The sequence below is a fragment of the Macrotis lagotis genome, chromosome 6, assembly GCF_037893015.1.
Source record: "Macrotis lagotis isolate mMagLag1 chromosome 6, bilby.v1.9.chrom.fasta, whole genome shotgun sequence".
In the NCBI taxonomy this organism is placed as follows: domain Eukaryota; kingdom Metazoa; phylum Chordata; class Mammalia; order Peramelemorphia; family Peramelidae; genus Macrotis; species Macrotis lagotis.
This window is the reverse complement of record NC_133663.1, coordinates 93997897-94015396: the sequence shown is the minus strand read 5'-3', so window position 1 is coordinate 94015396 and position 17500 is coordinate 93997897. Positions and strand designations below refer to the sequence as shown.

At 35.1% G+C, this 17500-nt stretch overlaps 1 protein-coding gene across 1 annotated transcript in view; it reads left to right on the top strand.

The window, feature by feature from the left end:
• Positions 1–17164, top strand: part of DNAJC15 (DnaJ heat shock protein family (Hsp40) member C15) — a 60990-nt gene extending 43826 nt beyond the window's left edge. Inside the window, exons 5-6 of the mRNA XM_074191721.1 lie at positions 2474–2544; positions 17026–17164. Coding sequence (XP_074047822.1) covers positions 2474–2544; positions 17026–17096 — 142 coding nt within the window. The 3' untranslated portion in view covers positions 17097–17164. The remainder of the gene's footprint in view (positions 1–2473; positions 2545–17025) is intronic.
• Positions 17165–17500: the final 336 nt, after the last annotated feature.

Sequence of the window (17500 nt, the reverse complement as noted above, 5' to 3'; positions counted from 1 at the left end):
CTCTGTTGGTATCATGGGGGGAAAAGATCAATGGTGCCAATTCCTATAGGATATCTTTTTGCCTCTGGGAGACATGAGGTACCATCTCTTCAAGCTAACATTTGGTATTTTTAAGGCTCTTCCTAAGAAAAAACACAGTAAAAACTGTCCAGTCTATAGGATAAAGATCAAAATCAGTAATCCTTTTTGATCATTAATAATTCTATGAACTTGATGTATTCATCATTAACCTCTAGAATCTAATTAAACTTCTAATTTAGTAATATTTCACTTATCATTGTGAAATCTCAACACATCTTGGGACATAGTGGTTGCCTCAGAGAAATTAATTTTTAAAGGACCTTTAAATAATCAAAATATATAAAAAAAACTTTATATTAAGTAAAGCTTGTATACTTTATTCAGAAAGGTCAGATTTCACTTAAAACATATTTACTCTTTAAATACAGTTCTAGGGGCGGCTAGGTGATGTAGTGGATAGTACCAACCTTGGAGTCAGGAGTACCTGGGTTCAAATCCAGTCTCAGACACTTAATAATTACCTAGCTGTGTGGCCTTGGGCAAGCCACTTAACCCCATTTGCCTTGCAAGAAAACTAAAAAAAAAAAAATACAGTTCTAAAAAGTTTGACTATCTGGATTTTTAGCCCATAGTAGATTAGAATTAGCAAAATAGAGAAGTACATTGATTGTGGCAAACAAGTGATATCCTGGAACAAGGAATGGGCCCACAGACTAACTATACATAGTGAGGACGATGGCTCAGGAAGCAATCTAGGACCATTTAATATAGGTCCAAGTAATCAGACTGACCTAAGTAATTCACATCAATAAGACTGTAATCTAAGTTAGTGATAACTGATGTTCTTGGTGAATACTGAGTCATCAAGAAAGATTATGTCAAGCTTAGTACATTCCATTCATGAAGGCAGGGAGGTAGAGAAGGCATATTAGCTACACTATACAAAATGTTTTTGGCACTTAGAGATAGACTTCATTTAGCAATTGTATGGAATGATTCATTCCCCAATAATGCCAGATAAGTGAAATTTTCCTGTTATATTTACTCTAGATAATAAAAACAAACAGCCAAACTTTTCTCATAGTATTTCTCATAAATATTTTGTAGAGTCAGGTTAATTTCTAATTATATCACTGCGAAGAATCCTCTGTTAAAATGTCATTTGATTAATGGTCAAAGGATATGAAAAGTCAATTTACAGATGAGGAAATCAAAGCAATCCATAGTCATATGAAAAATTGCTCTAAATTACTATTTATTAGAGAAATGCAGATTAAAGTTATCTCTAAGGTACCATTTCACACCTCTCAGATTGGTCAATATGACCAGAAAGGACAATGATAAGTGCAGGAAGGGATGTGGGAAATCTAATATATTATTGGTGTAGCTGTGAACTCATTCAACCTTTCTGGAGAGCAAGTTGGAATTAATGCCCAAACAGCAACAAAAATGTGCATCTTTTTTAATCCAACAATAGCATTACTGGGTCTATACCCTGAAGAGATCATGAAAAGGGTAAAAATATCACCTGTACAAAAATGTTCATAGCAGCCCTGTTGTGGTGGTAAAGAATTGGAAATTAAGTAAATGTCCTTCAGTTGGGGAATGGTTTAACAAACTGTGATATATAATATGTCATGGAACACTATTGTTCTGTTAGAAACCAAAAGGGATGGGAATTCAGAGAAGCCTAGAAGAATTTGCATGAACTGATGCTGATGAGCCGAACCAGAAGAACATTGTACACCCTAACAGCAACATGGGGGTAGTGATCACCCTTAACAAACTTGTTCATTCCATTAGTGCAAAAATCAGGCACTATTTTGGGGTATCTGTGATGGAGAAAACCATCTGTATCCAGAGAAAGAATTGTGGAGTTTGAACAAAGACCAAAAACTATTACCTTTAATTAAAAAAAAAAACATTATCTTATTATGTAATTTTGCTATCTCTTATACTTTATTTTTCTTCCTTAAGGATATTATTTCTCTCTCATTGCATTGAACTTAGATCAATGTATACCATGGAAACAATGTAAAGACTAACAGACTGTATTCTGTGGGGCGTGAGGGGAGGGAATAGAGATTGGGGGAAATATTGTAAAATTCAAAATAAAATCTTTTTTTATTAAAAAAGATCATTTGATTTATAAAAAGAAGACTAGTTTGCTACTTAGCATACTCTTAGTGTATATTTATAGTGACTCCTATGTCTTGTATATTATATTTAATAAAAGCTTCTTGAGGACAGAGAATAGAAGTGTAGGGAAACAAAACTATATATAAATTGGGTCAAAAATTTATTCTGATAGTTGAAAAACTGTCATTTCATGTTTGTCCACAAGATGGTGAAATTCTCACTGGTTTTTAATTTTCAGAAACCCATATAAGCTGTTAATTTACAATCTGCATTTGACACTATTTATTGTAAGCGCTTTAATTTATTTTTACAGCCCATCTGCTGGCAAGGCCAAGATTAGAACAGCTCACAAGAGAATCATGATTTTGAATCACCCAGATAAAGGTACATGGAATTTCTATTTTCTATAATATCATATGGATCAGAATATGCTAAGAACTCCCTTTAGTTCATTTAAGTTCATTGTGAATAACTTACTATAAAATTCACTAAATGATATACAGTTGGGATGGCAGTTTATACTCCACATATATTATGATTTCTGTCATAAATAAATAAGACTATATTGGAGTTTAGTGACCCACAGAAGTGGTAGATTTATATTATCTGCTTTAGAGGATTTAGTTACTGATTTTTTATATATAAGAACCTGAACGTGTTTAGGGCTTCTGGCATTTTGGATGAGGAAAAGAAAGCATGAATTATAGACTATTTGATTGTGTAAACTGATCTGAACATGATGATGAGTTTCTGAGGGATCTGTTCTAAGTCATGGAGTATAACATAGTATGGATTATTCTGAATTTCTTAGGTCTATTCTGTAAGACTCTGAAGCTGAGCCATTTGTTTTTAACTGGCCAGGTTTTTAATGTAAATTTATCTTACAGAAAAGCTATTATTATAACTTTAACTACACTACAGCTGGTTGAGAGAAAAAGCCCATATGTTCATTACTGTTTCTGCTTTAAAATAACAGATGGTAAAGAGTTGCCCTATATTTCAGAAGTCAAAGGGGGAGGGGGAGGAGAGTTGGGTTTTTTAAAAAATTCTTATTGTGACAATTTTAGTTTTCTAATGGGGTAGGGGGATAACATGGCTTTCCACCAGTTCCCACTCCTATCAAAATGAGATAGTCTTGCATTTGACCTTTTTCTTTCTTAATTATTTTCTATAAAATAATTTTTTCAAATACCATCCCATTGGCTTTTTGTATACTTTTTTTAGTGTGAATAATAAAAATTTAAATTATGGAAAAAAATTGCTTTTAATGTTTTCAGAGAGCTCCATCAGTCACTGGAATTTCTGCTCCACTGTCTTAATTCTTATTCAGTATTTCAAAGTATCTTATTTCAAAAGAACCTTATATAGGTACTTCCATTAAATCTCCTGTCTCCAGAAAACTACCATTTCCAGATCAAATAGATGCACCCCCACTGATTGATTTGTAATAGGGGTCAGGAATTGAGGCAGTTGAGGCCTCTGTATGATGGACTAGTTGTTGATTGTGCCTGGTGGGAAGGAAACAGAGTTTTTAAATACAGTACAAGAGAATTTTTTTCAAACCTATGGTGGGGGGAAGTATACCTTAAGGTCTGCTCTTGCTTAAATAAATGCTTGATTTCATTCCCTTTATTTTTAAGCCGCAGTATCTTTCTACAAGGAATGTTATGTTAAAGTGATAATTTTCATGAATTGGTCCATATATAGTCCAAGTACTATATATACTAACTATATTTTACTATTCTATTTAATGATTTCCTCTATTTAGTTTTGTAAAGAACTAATCCCATATTTCTTATCTCATGATTGTATCTTCTATCAGATTATATTTTCACACTTAATGGTAGTAATAACTCATGTTTATGTAACTTTTCAATTATGAAACAATTACTTATGTATTTTCTTTTGGTCCCCACACAAATTCTCTTAAGCAGGTTGCTCCAAACATTATGATCCTTCTTGAAAAATGAGAAACTAACTCTTAGGTTAATCTGTCCATGGTTCATCCAGCTAATAACTGGTAGAATGAGAATTTGTATAGAACCTGATTCCTGATTGGTTTTGATTTTTTTATGGGATAGTAGAATCGGAGGAAATAGGAAAAAATGAATCTATACTTTTAATAAAAATAACTGTAAGATAAGGAGAGTTATGAAATAAAAACACAAAATAACAGAGAGAATTTAGACATGAAAGCTCTTGCATCCATATTATAACCACTGAAGGTGAGGTTGTCTTAGAAGGCATACAATTTTGATGAAAAAGTGTATCAGGAAATCATTAAAGTATGTTAGATGGGGGCGGCTAGGTGGCACAGTGGATAAAGCACCGGCCCTGGAGTCAGGAGTACCTGGGTTCAAAGCTGGTCTTAGACACTTAATAATTACCTAGCTGTGTGGCCTTGGCCAAGCCACTTAACCCCATTTGCCTTGCAAAAAAAAAAAAACTAAACTAAAACTAAAAACTAAAAAAAAACCCTAAAATATGTTAGATGATAACAACATAGTCTGTTGCTTTGAGAGCAGGACTTGAAGCCAAGAAAACCTAGATTTGTGTTGGACACTGGATACAGGTAATGATATAAGACTGCTCAAAACTCTTGCATCCATGTGATCCCCCAGCCTCAGAATGGCAGGGGTTACAGAGGTATTACAGCCATACCTGGTGGTCCATTGCTATTGGTTTTTCTTTGACCATTCTTTGACCTATTTGCTTTGCCCAAATAAACAGAGAATGTTAAAAAGTTTGATGAAATTCATACCCTATACCTTGACTCTGAAATTTATGTGTAATGATTGTAGATGTTCATCATATTGTATCAAGAATCCATGTAATTACTTGCCTGATGCTCTGCTATTTGTCTATCCTTTTGATCACTCATGAAATGGAAGTGGATTTGGAAAAATTGCAGAGAAGCCTAAAAGTGGGAAGAGATCCCCTGTAGTTAGTGCAGTATCTTTCTTGGTTAACCTCAAGCCCCATAAGTGATAGTTCTAGTTTGGTTATGACACGTTCCTACTCTAGAAGGACTGGGTATTGAATTTTCCCACTTCATTTCTGTACCTGCCACAAGTAAATGGGCGAGCTGTAGTTGCTCACCTTCTTGTATTGTCAAATTGATATTGAAGGCTTAACAGTTGGGAAGGGTTTACAGTAGGGTCCTGAAAGCAGAATTGAATTCTAATGACAGACTAAACTTGACAAAGTACCTTTCCATGCTATTGGATGTGCTTATAGAGACCTAGATTCTCAGATTGAAATGCTGAAAGGTAGGTTTTAAAGTTGTTTGGTGACCACAGAGGAACAGAAGTAATGGGAATGGTGAACATCAATAGCCAGTGTGACTTCATCTTGCAAGGAAGCCTAAACCAATTTCCTTCTTAGATGGGTTACTTAGATGGGTTCCTATTTAGATGGGTAAATTTGCACTGACACTTTACCTAGATTATAGCAAGAAGTTTATAAAAATCTTTTATGTTATTTTTATGGAAAAAGTGACAAGAGATGAACTAGAGGATTGTATGGTTAAATGGATTCTAAAGTGATTGACTAGAAAGTAATTTGGGCCTGTGGACCTCACCTCCTTCAAAAAAAGGTTTGGTCCCTATATCATTTCCTTTTTGATTTAAAGATCATAAGAATAAGCCACAGAACCACAGAATTAATCACTCAAAGTCAACTATTCCTAGTCTTGTTACCCTTCTCTTACATGTGAGGAAGCTGAGACCCAGACTAAGACCCAGGAGCTTAAGTGCTTTGTCTGAGGTCTTAGAGCTTGATATTAAACCAAGTGCTATGTTCATTCTATCACATCATCTTGCTTCTCATACTTTTTGTGTTAGATTTTACATTTGTTCTTCCATACTTTTAAGTACAAATATCAAAATCCTAGGTTTGATAGAATGGTGACAAAGTGTGGATGGTCTTTCCCTCAGCACAGATTGCAGCCTGATTAGTGTCCCCCAACAATCCACCTTGTTATTGTATAGATGGTCTTGGAGCTTCCATTAGTTAGTTCTGCCTTTCACTCTCCTCAAATCAGATGGGAGGTTCTTCATTGGTTGTATGTTGGATCTTCCTCACACCCACCATTTGCTCTTCCACTGAGGTTTGGACATCTCCTGGTCATAATTCTTTAAGGACATTTTTGTTCTGTCACATAGCTGGGCATCACAGAAAGATGTTGCTATTTAAAGACTATGCCTTTACTTCAGAGGGAAACTTTGGAGGCCATTCAAAGCACCATGCAGTTTCCCAAAGACTATCCAGCTTGATCTTCTTTTCAATTTCTGTGGTCAGCTCATTGTCCATGTACAACATCTTTCCAAGTTATAAATACTAGTGGTAAACTTTGGATTGAACATCCATCTTCACAGTACATGCACAATGGGTATACTTCATCCTCTTGGTTTTTCCTATGTGGATAATTAAGCTAAATGTTCTTGAAAGATTATGGTTCTGGTTTAGAAGGCTTTGCAGCATTCTGGGGTTTGATATAATCTATAAATAGGAACATCTAGGGGGAACTCTTTTTCAAAGTGGATTATGCCCTTGACAACCCTCATGACAGTGGCAAACATCTTTGGCAATATCTTTGTTTTATCATTTCCTTGGTCTGAGGAGATCTTGGTGGGACCTTGCATCCTTTTAATTTGCCATGAGATAAGACTTAAAAGACTCAAAATTATCATCAAGTAATCAATATTTTGTCTCCACTAGATTTGAGTATTTTTTTGTATTTTAAAATATGTATATATTCAGTATTCTTATCTCTATTTTATAGATTTGGTATAAACAAATTTAAAGGTGGGAATAGTATCAAAGAATCATAGGAACCCCATACTCTTGATTGGGAGCTCGCCACTATTTTTTGGAGAGGACTAGCCTTACTTCTCTCCCAATTTTCTAGGCCTTTTCTCCAGTCTTGCCAACCACAGTCCTATGGTACCCTTCCCCACCCCCCCTCACTTCCTCCTCCTCCCCAGGTCTTAAATAGTGAGTACTTTAACTCTACCATTGTTCCTGGAGGAGGTTTATAGGTCTGTGAGCTGGTGGCCCCACGCAGGCCACCCAGGTGAGTTCCAGAGCCTTTCCATAATCACCATACCTTTTATTTGTTCTCTCACCCTATTAGACTATAAGCTTCTTGCAGGCAGGCACTGTCTGTGCTTCTGTGTTTGTTTCCCAAGAACTGGCTTAACACCTAGCAATAGCTTAATAAATACTTTTTCATTCATGGGAAAATCTGAGATAATCTTATTTTAAGAGGAAAGAGTGTTTTGCTTTTTACTTGTGGTTCAGTTTTCTTACTTGTTAGATGCAGGTATCAGTAAATCATACTTATTTTGAAAGTGTCATTAATTTAAAAATCCTCAACTATCCCTTTTCACACTGGCAAATACCTCTGAATGTCATCATTTCTCATACAAAATTTAATTAGTAAGAAAGCATTTTGTTTATAATTTGTTGATGGTATAAATATACTATTAATAAATATCTTCACTCCTAATGCTTAGCTCTTTCCTCCACAGAAAAGCAATAGTATTTCTTCATTGAAATATTACTGTCTCTTGGTAACTTGATAAAATAAACTATTATTGAATTAAATTAAATTTAAAGAGGTAATAGAATAGCAACTCACCATTCATTAGCCATGGGGCACATTTGTTGAACACCTACTTGTGTGACACTTTTGTTTTTGTTGTTGGTTTTGTTTACTTTCTTGAAGCACTGAGACTTTTTTGTGTTTTTTTTACAAGGCAGTGGGGTTAAGTGACTTGCCCAAGATCGTACAACTAGGTAATTATTAAGTATTTGAAGTCATATTTGAACTCAGGTCCTCCTGACTCTTGGGCTAGTACTGTGCCACCTAGCTGCCTCTAAGTACTGAGACTTAACATTTTTTGTTTTAGTTCTAATTTCTCTCTCTCTCCTTCTCTCCAAATTGAAATGGCAAGAAAAATTATAAATATGTATAGTTTCACAAAACAAGTTTCTCCATTAGCCATATTCCCATTTCTTCAAAAACAAAGAAGAGAAAGAAAAGAAAAAAATTATGTTTCAGATTTTATGTACTCTGAGTCAATCAGTTCTCTCTCTAGAGATGAATGGCATGTTTCATCATGAGAACTTTGGAATTGTGGTGGGTCATTGTGTTGTTCAGAGGTACAAAGCCTTTCAGAGTTGATTATCTTACTGTGTAGAGTCTTCTGGTTTTGCTCACCTCACTTTGTATCAATTCATTAAAATCTTCCCAGGTTTTTCTGAAACTATCCCTCTTATCATTTCTTTCAGCACACTGGTATTCCATAACATTCTTATACCACAACTTGTTTAATCTTTCCCCCACTTGTTGTGCATCTTTTTAGGTTCTACTCCTTTGGTATCACAAAAAGAACTACTTCAAAAATTTTTGTGCATATGAGTCCTTTTCCTCTTTTTGTAATGTCTTTTGGATAGTAGCAGAAATGTTGGGTCACAGGAGATGGACAGTTTAATAGTTTTTTTTTTTTTGGTGTAGTTTCAAATTGCACTCCAGAATGTTTAGACTAATTCGTGGCTCCACTGATGGAACATCAGCATATCTGCTTTCCATAGTCTTTCCAGATTTTTGTCATTTTACTTTTTTTTATTTTAGCTATTCTAATGAATGTGAGTTGGTACTCAGATATGTTTTAATTTGTCTTTCTCTAATTATTAGTGATTTATAGCATTTTTTAATATGGCTTTGATAGCATCAATTTCTTCTGCTGAAAACTGCCTCTTCATATCCTGTGACTATCAATTGAGGAATGGTTTTCTTGTAGATTTTATTCTGTTACATATATATTTTATAAATGAGACTTTTATCAGATAACCTTGATGCAAAGATTTTTTTTGGTTTCCCACTCTTCAAATCTTAGAAGTATTGGTTTTGTTTATGCACATTAAAAAAATTATGTAGTCAGAATTTTCCATTTTACCTCCTGTGAATCTTTTTTATCTTGTTTGATGGTGAATTCTTCCCCTATCTATAGATCTTACAGATAAATTCTTCCATATTTGCTAATTTGCTTATGATATAGCATATTTATTTATATTTAAATCACACACACAAGCTTATCTTGGTTGCCAATATGGGATGTTGGCCTTTGCTTAATTTCTGCCAAACTGTTTTCCAGGTTTCCCAACATTTTTTTTTTGGCTAAATAATCAATAACTTACACCAATAGATGGTATTTTGGGGTTTATCAAACCCTAAGCTACTAAGCTTGTTTGGTATATTGTTCTAATCTGTTTCATTGATCAGCTTTTCTATTTCTTCTGATAGCTTTTTATGTCTTTTAAGATCTCCTTTTCTTGCCATTTTTTTCATTAAATCTCATTATATTCTTGACCATTTGTTAATATGATTAGATTTATCAAGGTTTTTATGTTCAAGTTCTTTTTTTTTTGTTTGTTTGTTCTTTCTACCAGTTTGCTACTTAACTTTGGGACCATTGAAAGTTTCTGAGCAGGGAAATGTCATATACAAAGAATATTTCTTTAGTAAAGTTAGTCTTTAGGAATGTTTAGAGAGGAGAGTGATTGGAGATAGGAAAACCAGTTAAGAAATTTTTGAAATAGAGCTGTCCTAAGAAACAGATTTGTATAGTGGAAGGAGTACTATATTTGCCATTAGAACCCCTGGGTGTCTACGTGGATAACATGGGGCCTTTAAACTTTTTAAAAAATATATTCTGTTAATTATATAATTGGTTTCTTTTGTTTTCCTATAGAGTTGATTTTTTTGCCTTTAATTAAATTTTTTGACAAGGGGTCTGTAGGCTTTCACTTCCTGCCCAAAGGAAGGTCCATGACAAAAAAGTTTCATAACACTTGACTTGAGCTTCATTTTTCTCATCTGTGACTTGGAGGTAATGCTTACTGTTCTGTGGGGATAGTGCTTTACAAACAATATATACATCCAAATTCTACTATAGTTAAGAAAGTGGCAATGGACATAGAAAGAGACAGATTTGAGAGCTAATACAAAGGAATGTATATGTCAAGGGAATGGGAAGACTTGAAGATTATGCAAAAGTTTCAAACCTAGGTTATAAGGAGAACAAATTAAAATACTATTAAACGAAATAGAGAAGGTGAAGTGGTGAAGACCTGGCTTTGAGTAAGAGATAATGGATTTAAACAGGGTGAGGTTTGAGATGCTCTCAGTACAACCACATAGAGATATCCAGCAGAGATGAAGGCTACAGTGAGGAGCCTTCTAGGTATGGGGAGCTGAAGTAAGTTTACTGACAACATAAAAACTGTTCCCTTTCAACACGATTGATAACCCTCTACTCATGGATAATAAGCTAAAAAATTATACCAACACCTCCGAGGTTTCTTATTCTTTCTGAAAGAGGGAGGGAGGGAGGGACATCACTAGAGAGGTGGGAAGTCCTGATTTTGTAATTATATTTTAGTTTCCTCTCCCACCCCTTTAGAAATATAGCCTCACAGAATTCAACTGAAGATGCTTGTTCTGAACTTGTCTTCTCCTTTTTTCCTTTTTCTTTTTTCATTTCTCAGTGTTTCAAGTCTAATTGTCTTACACCTCTCTACTTTTTCCTTGCCTCTTTATTCTGTTTGTTAACTTGATTTTTCTTTTTTTTTAATTTTAACATTTTTGTTTAAAGTTTTGAGTTCCAAATCCTTTCCCTCTCTCCGTCCTTACCTTTCTCCATCCCTGATAATGGTAAGCAATTATATATAAATATATATATATATATATATATATATGTTATAAATATGCTCTTAGGGAAAATATTTCCATATTAGTCATTTTGTACAAGAAAACTCGATTTAAAAGAAAGAAAAATGAAAGAAAATGAAAAATAACATGCTTCGGTTTATATTCAAACAATATCACTTCTTTCTCTGGAATTGGATAATATAATTCATCATTAGCCCTTTGGGATTGTCTTGGATCATTGTATGGCTGAGAACAGCCAAGTCATTCACAGTTGTTACCTTGTACAACATTCTCCTGTTCACCCCAATATGCCTCAGTTTAAGTAAGTCTTTCCAGGTTTTTTTCTGACATCTACCTACTCATCATTTCTTGTAGCATAAAATTATTCCATTACGATCCCCAATTGATGGACATCCCTTCAATGTCCAATTCTGAGCTACAATAAAAAGAGCTTCTATAAATATTTTTGTATAAATAGGGCCTTTCCCCGGTTTTTTTTGAATGCCTTTGAATTTAGACCTACCAGTGATATTGCAAGGCACAATTTCATAGTTCCAAATTGCAGATATTTTTCCCAATATTGAATCAGCCCTCCATTCTTGGTATAAATTCACCTGGTCAACAAGTATTACCCTTGTGATATATTGCTGTAATCTCTTCGCTAGAATTTTATTTAAAATTTTTGCATCAATATTCATTAGGAAAGTTGATTTATAGTTATCTTCTCTGTTTTGGCTCTTACTGGTTTAGGAATCAGCATTGTGTTTGTGTTGTAAAAAGAATTTGTTAGAATTCCCTCATTGCTTGTTTTATCAGATAGTTTATATAGTATTGGGATCAATTATTCTTTAAATGTTTGGTAGAATTCGCTTGTGAATCCATCTGGTCCTGGGGATTTTTTCTTAGGAAATTCATAGATGGCCTGTTCATATAACTCTTTTCTAAGATTTGGTTATTCTTCTTCTTTTCATCTGTGTAATTTATAGATATTTATCCATTTCATTTAGATTGTCAAATTTATTGCCATATAATTATTTCCCTATTTTCTAAACTGTGTTCCCATTCCACCTAACTCACATTAAAAAAAAGAAGTAGAAATACAAGAGGGAAAACTACCCCCAGAAACACTTTTAACCATGTTTGCTACTTTGCTTTATACATCAATATATTGCATATGGTACTATATAGATGCTTCTTGATAATTTGCTGATGTAAATCCCATTGTGGACTATGAGAGAGATGCTTAATCTTATTTTTTAAATGCCTTTTTTAGATTGTGCCCTGACTTTGCCTTTGATCAGCCTTATCTTTATTTTTCCACCTTGGGAGCAAGGATGTAATTATTTTTTTTAAAGACTCTCTTGTTGCTGTTTGTTCTTAAAGTCATTTCCCAGCACCCCTACCACTAACCACCACTGAACCTTCCTTTTAATAAAGGAAAATGTTGTTACAAGTCACCTCTCTCCCCAGATCAAGACTAGGTGTTGGATTCATCAGATTTCAGCTGCCATTCACTGAACTCAAGCTTTGCCTAAAACTATTGTTTTTTCACAACCTTCTTTCTTGCCATCTCTGCAGCACTCGGCAGTGTTGGCTGCTCCCTCCCCATGACATTTCTCCTCATTTTCTTTCTACCTGTGTTCCTCCTCCCTTTGTGTGGCTGTACCCTGTGCTCCGCCATGAACCCTCCCCTCTTCTCTGCCCACCCTCATAGTCTCAGTGGTTTTATCAGCCCTTTGGATTCATTTGTTCTCCCCAGAAAGCCAGGCCTGTGTTAATAGCTGCCTTCTAGTTATCTCCCTGTATATATGCCAAGGCTCATTCTCAATATATCCAAAACATATCTCATCTTTTCTCCTCAACCTCCTTCTCTAGTTTTCCTCTTCCTGCCAAATCATGTATCTTAGAAGGAGCATCAGCCAGTTCTCCAAAGATCATCAGGCACAACTTACTCATTGTACAGATGAGGAAACTTGGCTCTAATGGAGAGGTGATGTGATTTTTCCCTGCAGGGGACACATAGCTAATAACTGCCCAAGGTGGAACTTGAATGCAAAACTTCCTAACTCCGAGTCCCAAGCCCTGTTCCCCTCCACCAGGCAACCTCCTCCCATCCTTCTGATCAGCATTAATGTATCTTCATCCCCCAGTCCTTCAGGTGCCAGTCTTAACCTCTGTCTCACAACATCTCTTACATGTATCCCCTTTAATTCTCACAGGCACCACCCTATTCCAGACCCTCACCTTATTTTGCCCAGGCTAGTGCAGTTGGTCTCACTGCTGCCGTTTTCTCTTCTCCAATTCATATTCCACATAGCTGTCAAAATGCTATTACAAAAAATTAGATCTGTCCATTTTACTCCCTTGCTCAAGAATCTTATGGTTCCCCATTGTTTCTAGGAGAGGCATTTAACACCTTCCACTCTGGCTCCATCCTGTCTTTCTAGAATATTTCATAGTCTTCTCCCATTCTTTATGTTCCAGGAAAATGGGCTCTTTTGCTCTTTATCTGCATACACAGCCTTCAGTTCCCCTTTCTGTGCTCTTGCACATATCTTCACCCAAACCTTGGAAGGCTCTCCTCTTCTCTTGGACTCCCCTCATTCCCTTCCAGAGGCAGCCAAAGGCCATCTCTTCCAGGACACCTTTCCTAACTTCCCCACTTTGTTAGTGCTCACATCCTGGACATGAGGTTTCCTCCCCATAACAAGTCAGCACCCAAAGATGGGCTACTTCAGATTTGACTTGGTATCTCCACCACCCCACATAGTGCCTAAAATGTGGTAGATGCTTTAATAACTTTTGTTGTTTTGAATTGAATGGCATGGAAATATTTTCTTGGTGAGAGCTCTGTTCATCGACATTTGACAAGGCATCTGGCCCTCTGGGCCTTCGTTTTTCCCTCAGATAAATGAGCATATCATAACTTACCATTGAACTATCCAGAATTGTGTGTGGATGAATTAATAGAATATTTCAAAAGTTCATCTCATACATTATTTATAACACGCCCATGTAATGTATAGCACTGACCCATCAATATAAAGATTTTAAACTACTTAAGTGCAAAGAATTATTATTTCCTCTTTGGAGTCTCCTTCCCCCTGTCACCCTGAACCTTTCTTTAAACTTTGTTTGTGTTCCCAGGCACATCTGTAAGGTTTTCATTGACTTTATTAAATATCCTCATTGTGTATTCAAGGACATGATTTGACACTATATGATATATTCAGTAATGAGTGTTTACAGTGATTCAGATCTTGATATGAAAATGTCGGTGGAGTCCTCAAGGGCAGAAGGCTAAATATAACCACTTACAACATTTTCCTCTCCACCCACCCAAACCCCAAGCTTGTCGAACTGTCATTTTTCTCTTCCTTCTGTCTCCTTCATTTTTCATTCATAAGAACTAGTGTCAGTGTCTATGAACAAGCCATCCTGAGCACACATTCCTATTAGGAAAGAAACAAGAAATATTTGCACAAATGACATTTAGGTGTGTAGTGAGCCACTGATTGAAACCTGATGATATTTTCAGTGACTGTGGGCAGATGGTTAGCACTCAAGGGGGATGGGGAATGAAAAATAATCAGATAGTTAACTGGAGCAATTGATAGCAGGGACTGTTCGAGTTAGAAGGCAAACCATGTTTTAAGTAGCTTTAATATGACTTTTGGGGACTCGTTATTTTTGTGTCAAATCAAAAGCAAGATAGGCTCTGTTTATCATTTATACCAGTTCCACATCAAAAAGTTCACCTCAATTTTCCTTGTTTTATTATTGCTCAGGAGAGATATTGTATAAAAGAGCACTAAAGGAGGAGTGACCTCATTTCATTTAAAGGCTCAGATCTTGGTCTAAATTTTGCAGCTGTCTGAAGCATTGTTTCATAGGACGGTGAGCCTTTCTGTGAGAATTTGTCTCACACACCTTGTTGAGCCTAGGAGTGTGGTTTTGAAGCTAAGAAGTTCATAGTTGTCTTCAGAAGGCTTTCCTGGAAGGGAGAGACAACTGTTTTCATAAGTGCTTGAAAAGACTTTTAAAGATCATCTGAAGGGATCCTCTTGTCAACAAATCTCATTTTTTCTTTTAAAAAGGTTTTTTTTAATTGTTATTATTAGTGCCTTTTGTCATTTTCACATATAGTTCTCTCTCTCCCCATCCAGTAAGCCACCACTTGTAACACAGATTAAACATGAAAGAGAATAAAAGCAGGTCAGCAAAGCCAGCCATTGCATCAATTGGATTTGACAGAATGTGCAATATTTCTTACCCATGGCACCTCACCTCTGAAATAAAAGTAGGGAGGTATATTTTCTCAGTTCTTCTCTCAGGTTTGACTCTGCCATTATAATTATTCAGTTTCATTTTATTGTCCTTTCCATCTACCTTGTTGTAGTAATTGTATTGTGTTCTACTCTGAATCAGTGTATATAAGGCTTCCCATGTTTTTCTCACTTCTTCATATTCATTGTTTATTATGGTAAAATAATGTTCTTTTTTTAAAATTATGGTTTTAAAGAACAGAAATTGATTTTCTATTCTTCTTGTCCTTCTCTTCCACAATTAAAAAGAAAAGAAACACAAAACTCTGTTAACAGATATTCATAGTAAAGCAAAATAAGTTTATACATTGTCCACATACAAAAGACTATTTCTCATTCTGTACTGAGTCCATCACCTCTGTATTAGGAAGTAGTGTACTTTACTATTTGTCCTTTGGAATTATAGCTTGTCATTGTCTTGGTTTGGTTTCATTAAAACTATCTGTTTAATCATTTCTATGGTATTGTTGGATTCCATTCCATTTATCATCATCATGGTGGCTAGCATTTATATAGTGCTTTAAGATTCGCAAAGCACTTTACTTTGAAACCTCATTTGATCCTTTGTGTAGAAGATTTTATTATTATTATTATTATTATTATTATTATTATTATTATCTCAATTTTACAAAGGAGGAAATTGAGCAACAAAGCTAGTCACATAGCTAGCAAGTATCTCAATCAAGATTTGAACTCAAGTCTTCCTGACACCAAGTTCCAGATTCTATCATCCTCTGTGCCATCTAGCTGCTGTAAATATACATAATTTGTTCAACTCTTCCCCAGTTGATGGTGACTTCTCTAGATTCTAGTTCTTTGCTACTCCAAAAAGAGCTACTATAAATATATAGTGCCTATGATTTCTTTTCTCTTTTTTTGATATTTTTTGGATATAGGCCTAGTAGTGAAATCCCTGAGTTAGCTTAGCAAGTATGTATAGTTTAGTAATGTTGGGGGCATAGTTCAAAATTGCACAGCTCCATCATCAGTGTTACAGTCATGTTCCAGTGCATTCATGTGCCAACATTGGTTTGGCCATTACACAATTATCCAATTTTTTAATACCACAAAATGTGCTCCTATGAAACTGTTCTTTCTCTCTTCCCTCCCCTCCGCCCCCTGTTTTGAGTAAGTACATGGTTAACAGTTTTATATCTAGGTCAAAGACTAGAGACAGTTTTAGTCACTTCTAAAAGCATAATTCTAGATCTCTTTCCTGGGTTAGTGCCAGGGTCCACCCGTGGTGTGTTGGTATTCCTGGGTCCTGGCTGTTACTTCAACAATAACTGTTTCCATTTTTCCTCTCTTTTTAATTCTCTGGGTGTGAGTGAGACTTCAGACATATTTTTATTTACCCAGCCATTTTTTTCATTTGGTTGTTTATATAGTAGTGCACCCTTCTTTTTGCAAACTCTTCATTTATAGACCCTTAACTGTTAGGAAATGGCTGTCTTTAAAACTTATTCTATTCTTTAAATATTTATTAAGAAAGAAGAGCTCTCCTTGTGAAAATTTTAAAACCTCTCAATAATGTCTGCCTGGTGATCTATATATGTTTTTCAAACTATTCCAGATTACAACTTTTTTCAGGGGTTTTTTCACAGAGGCTCAATCTTTGGATTGTTGGATGTCAGTGATGCTTCACTATACAACTTATGCTGTTTAGATATTCAGTCAGCTTGCGAAACAGTCTGCTAGAGGATGAATGCATAAGAGAATAGGAGAGAATTCTAATTAGGAGTGTTTTTCTAAATTTGGGTCTTGGAAAAAAAACTGCCATAATGAAGACTATTTTAATTCATTTGTTTTTCTTTGTCCTCTCAGGTGGATCTCCTTATTTAGCAACCAAAATAAATGAAGCAAAAGACTTGCTAGAATCCAGCAGCAAACAGTGATGCTCAAGGACTACTGGGATGAAAAGTGGACCTTTTAAAAAAACTTAATAAAGTTCTGCAAAATTAAACTATTGTTTTTATCGATACATTTATATTTTTCAACCACAGAACAGACTAATTGCTTTGTTGACTATTTAAAAATAAAATACAAATATACTAGTTTTTAATATCTTAAAGTTTTTCAAAACAACTTGAAATAGCCATGATATTTCTTTCTTTGTCTACACATTTTTAGTGATACCTAGATGTTTGTTAGATGTTTCTGATATAAATTGTATGACTGCAAAATTATGAGACTGATCATTTGCTGTATGGAAATTTTGCATTATTTTATAGTCAGACTTTATTTGGATTTCATGGGATGTGGAGACAGAGTTGATTTAAGTGGAAAAGCATTTCTGTTG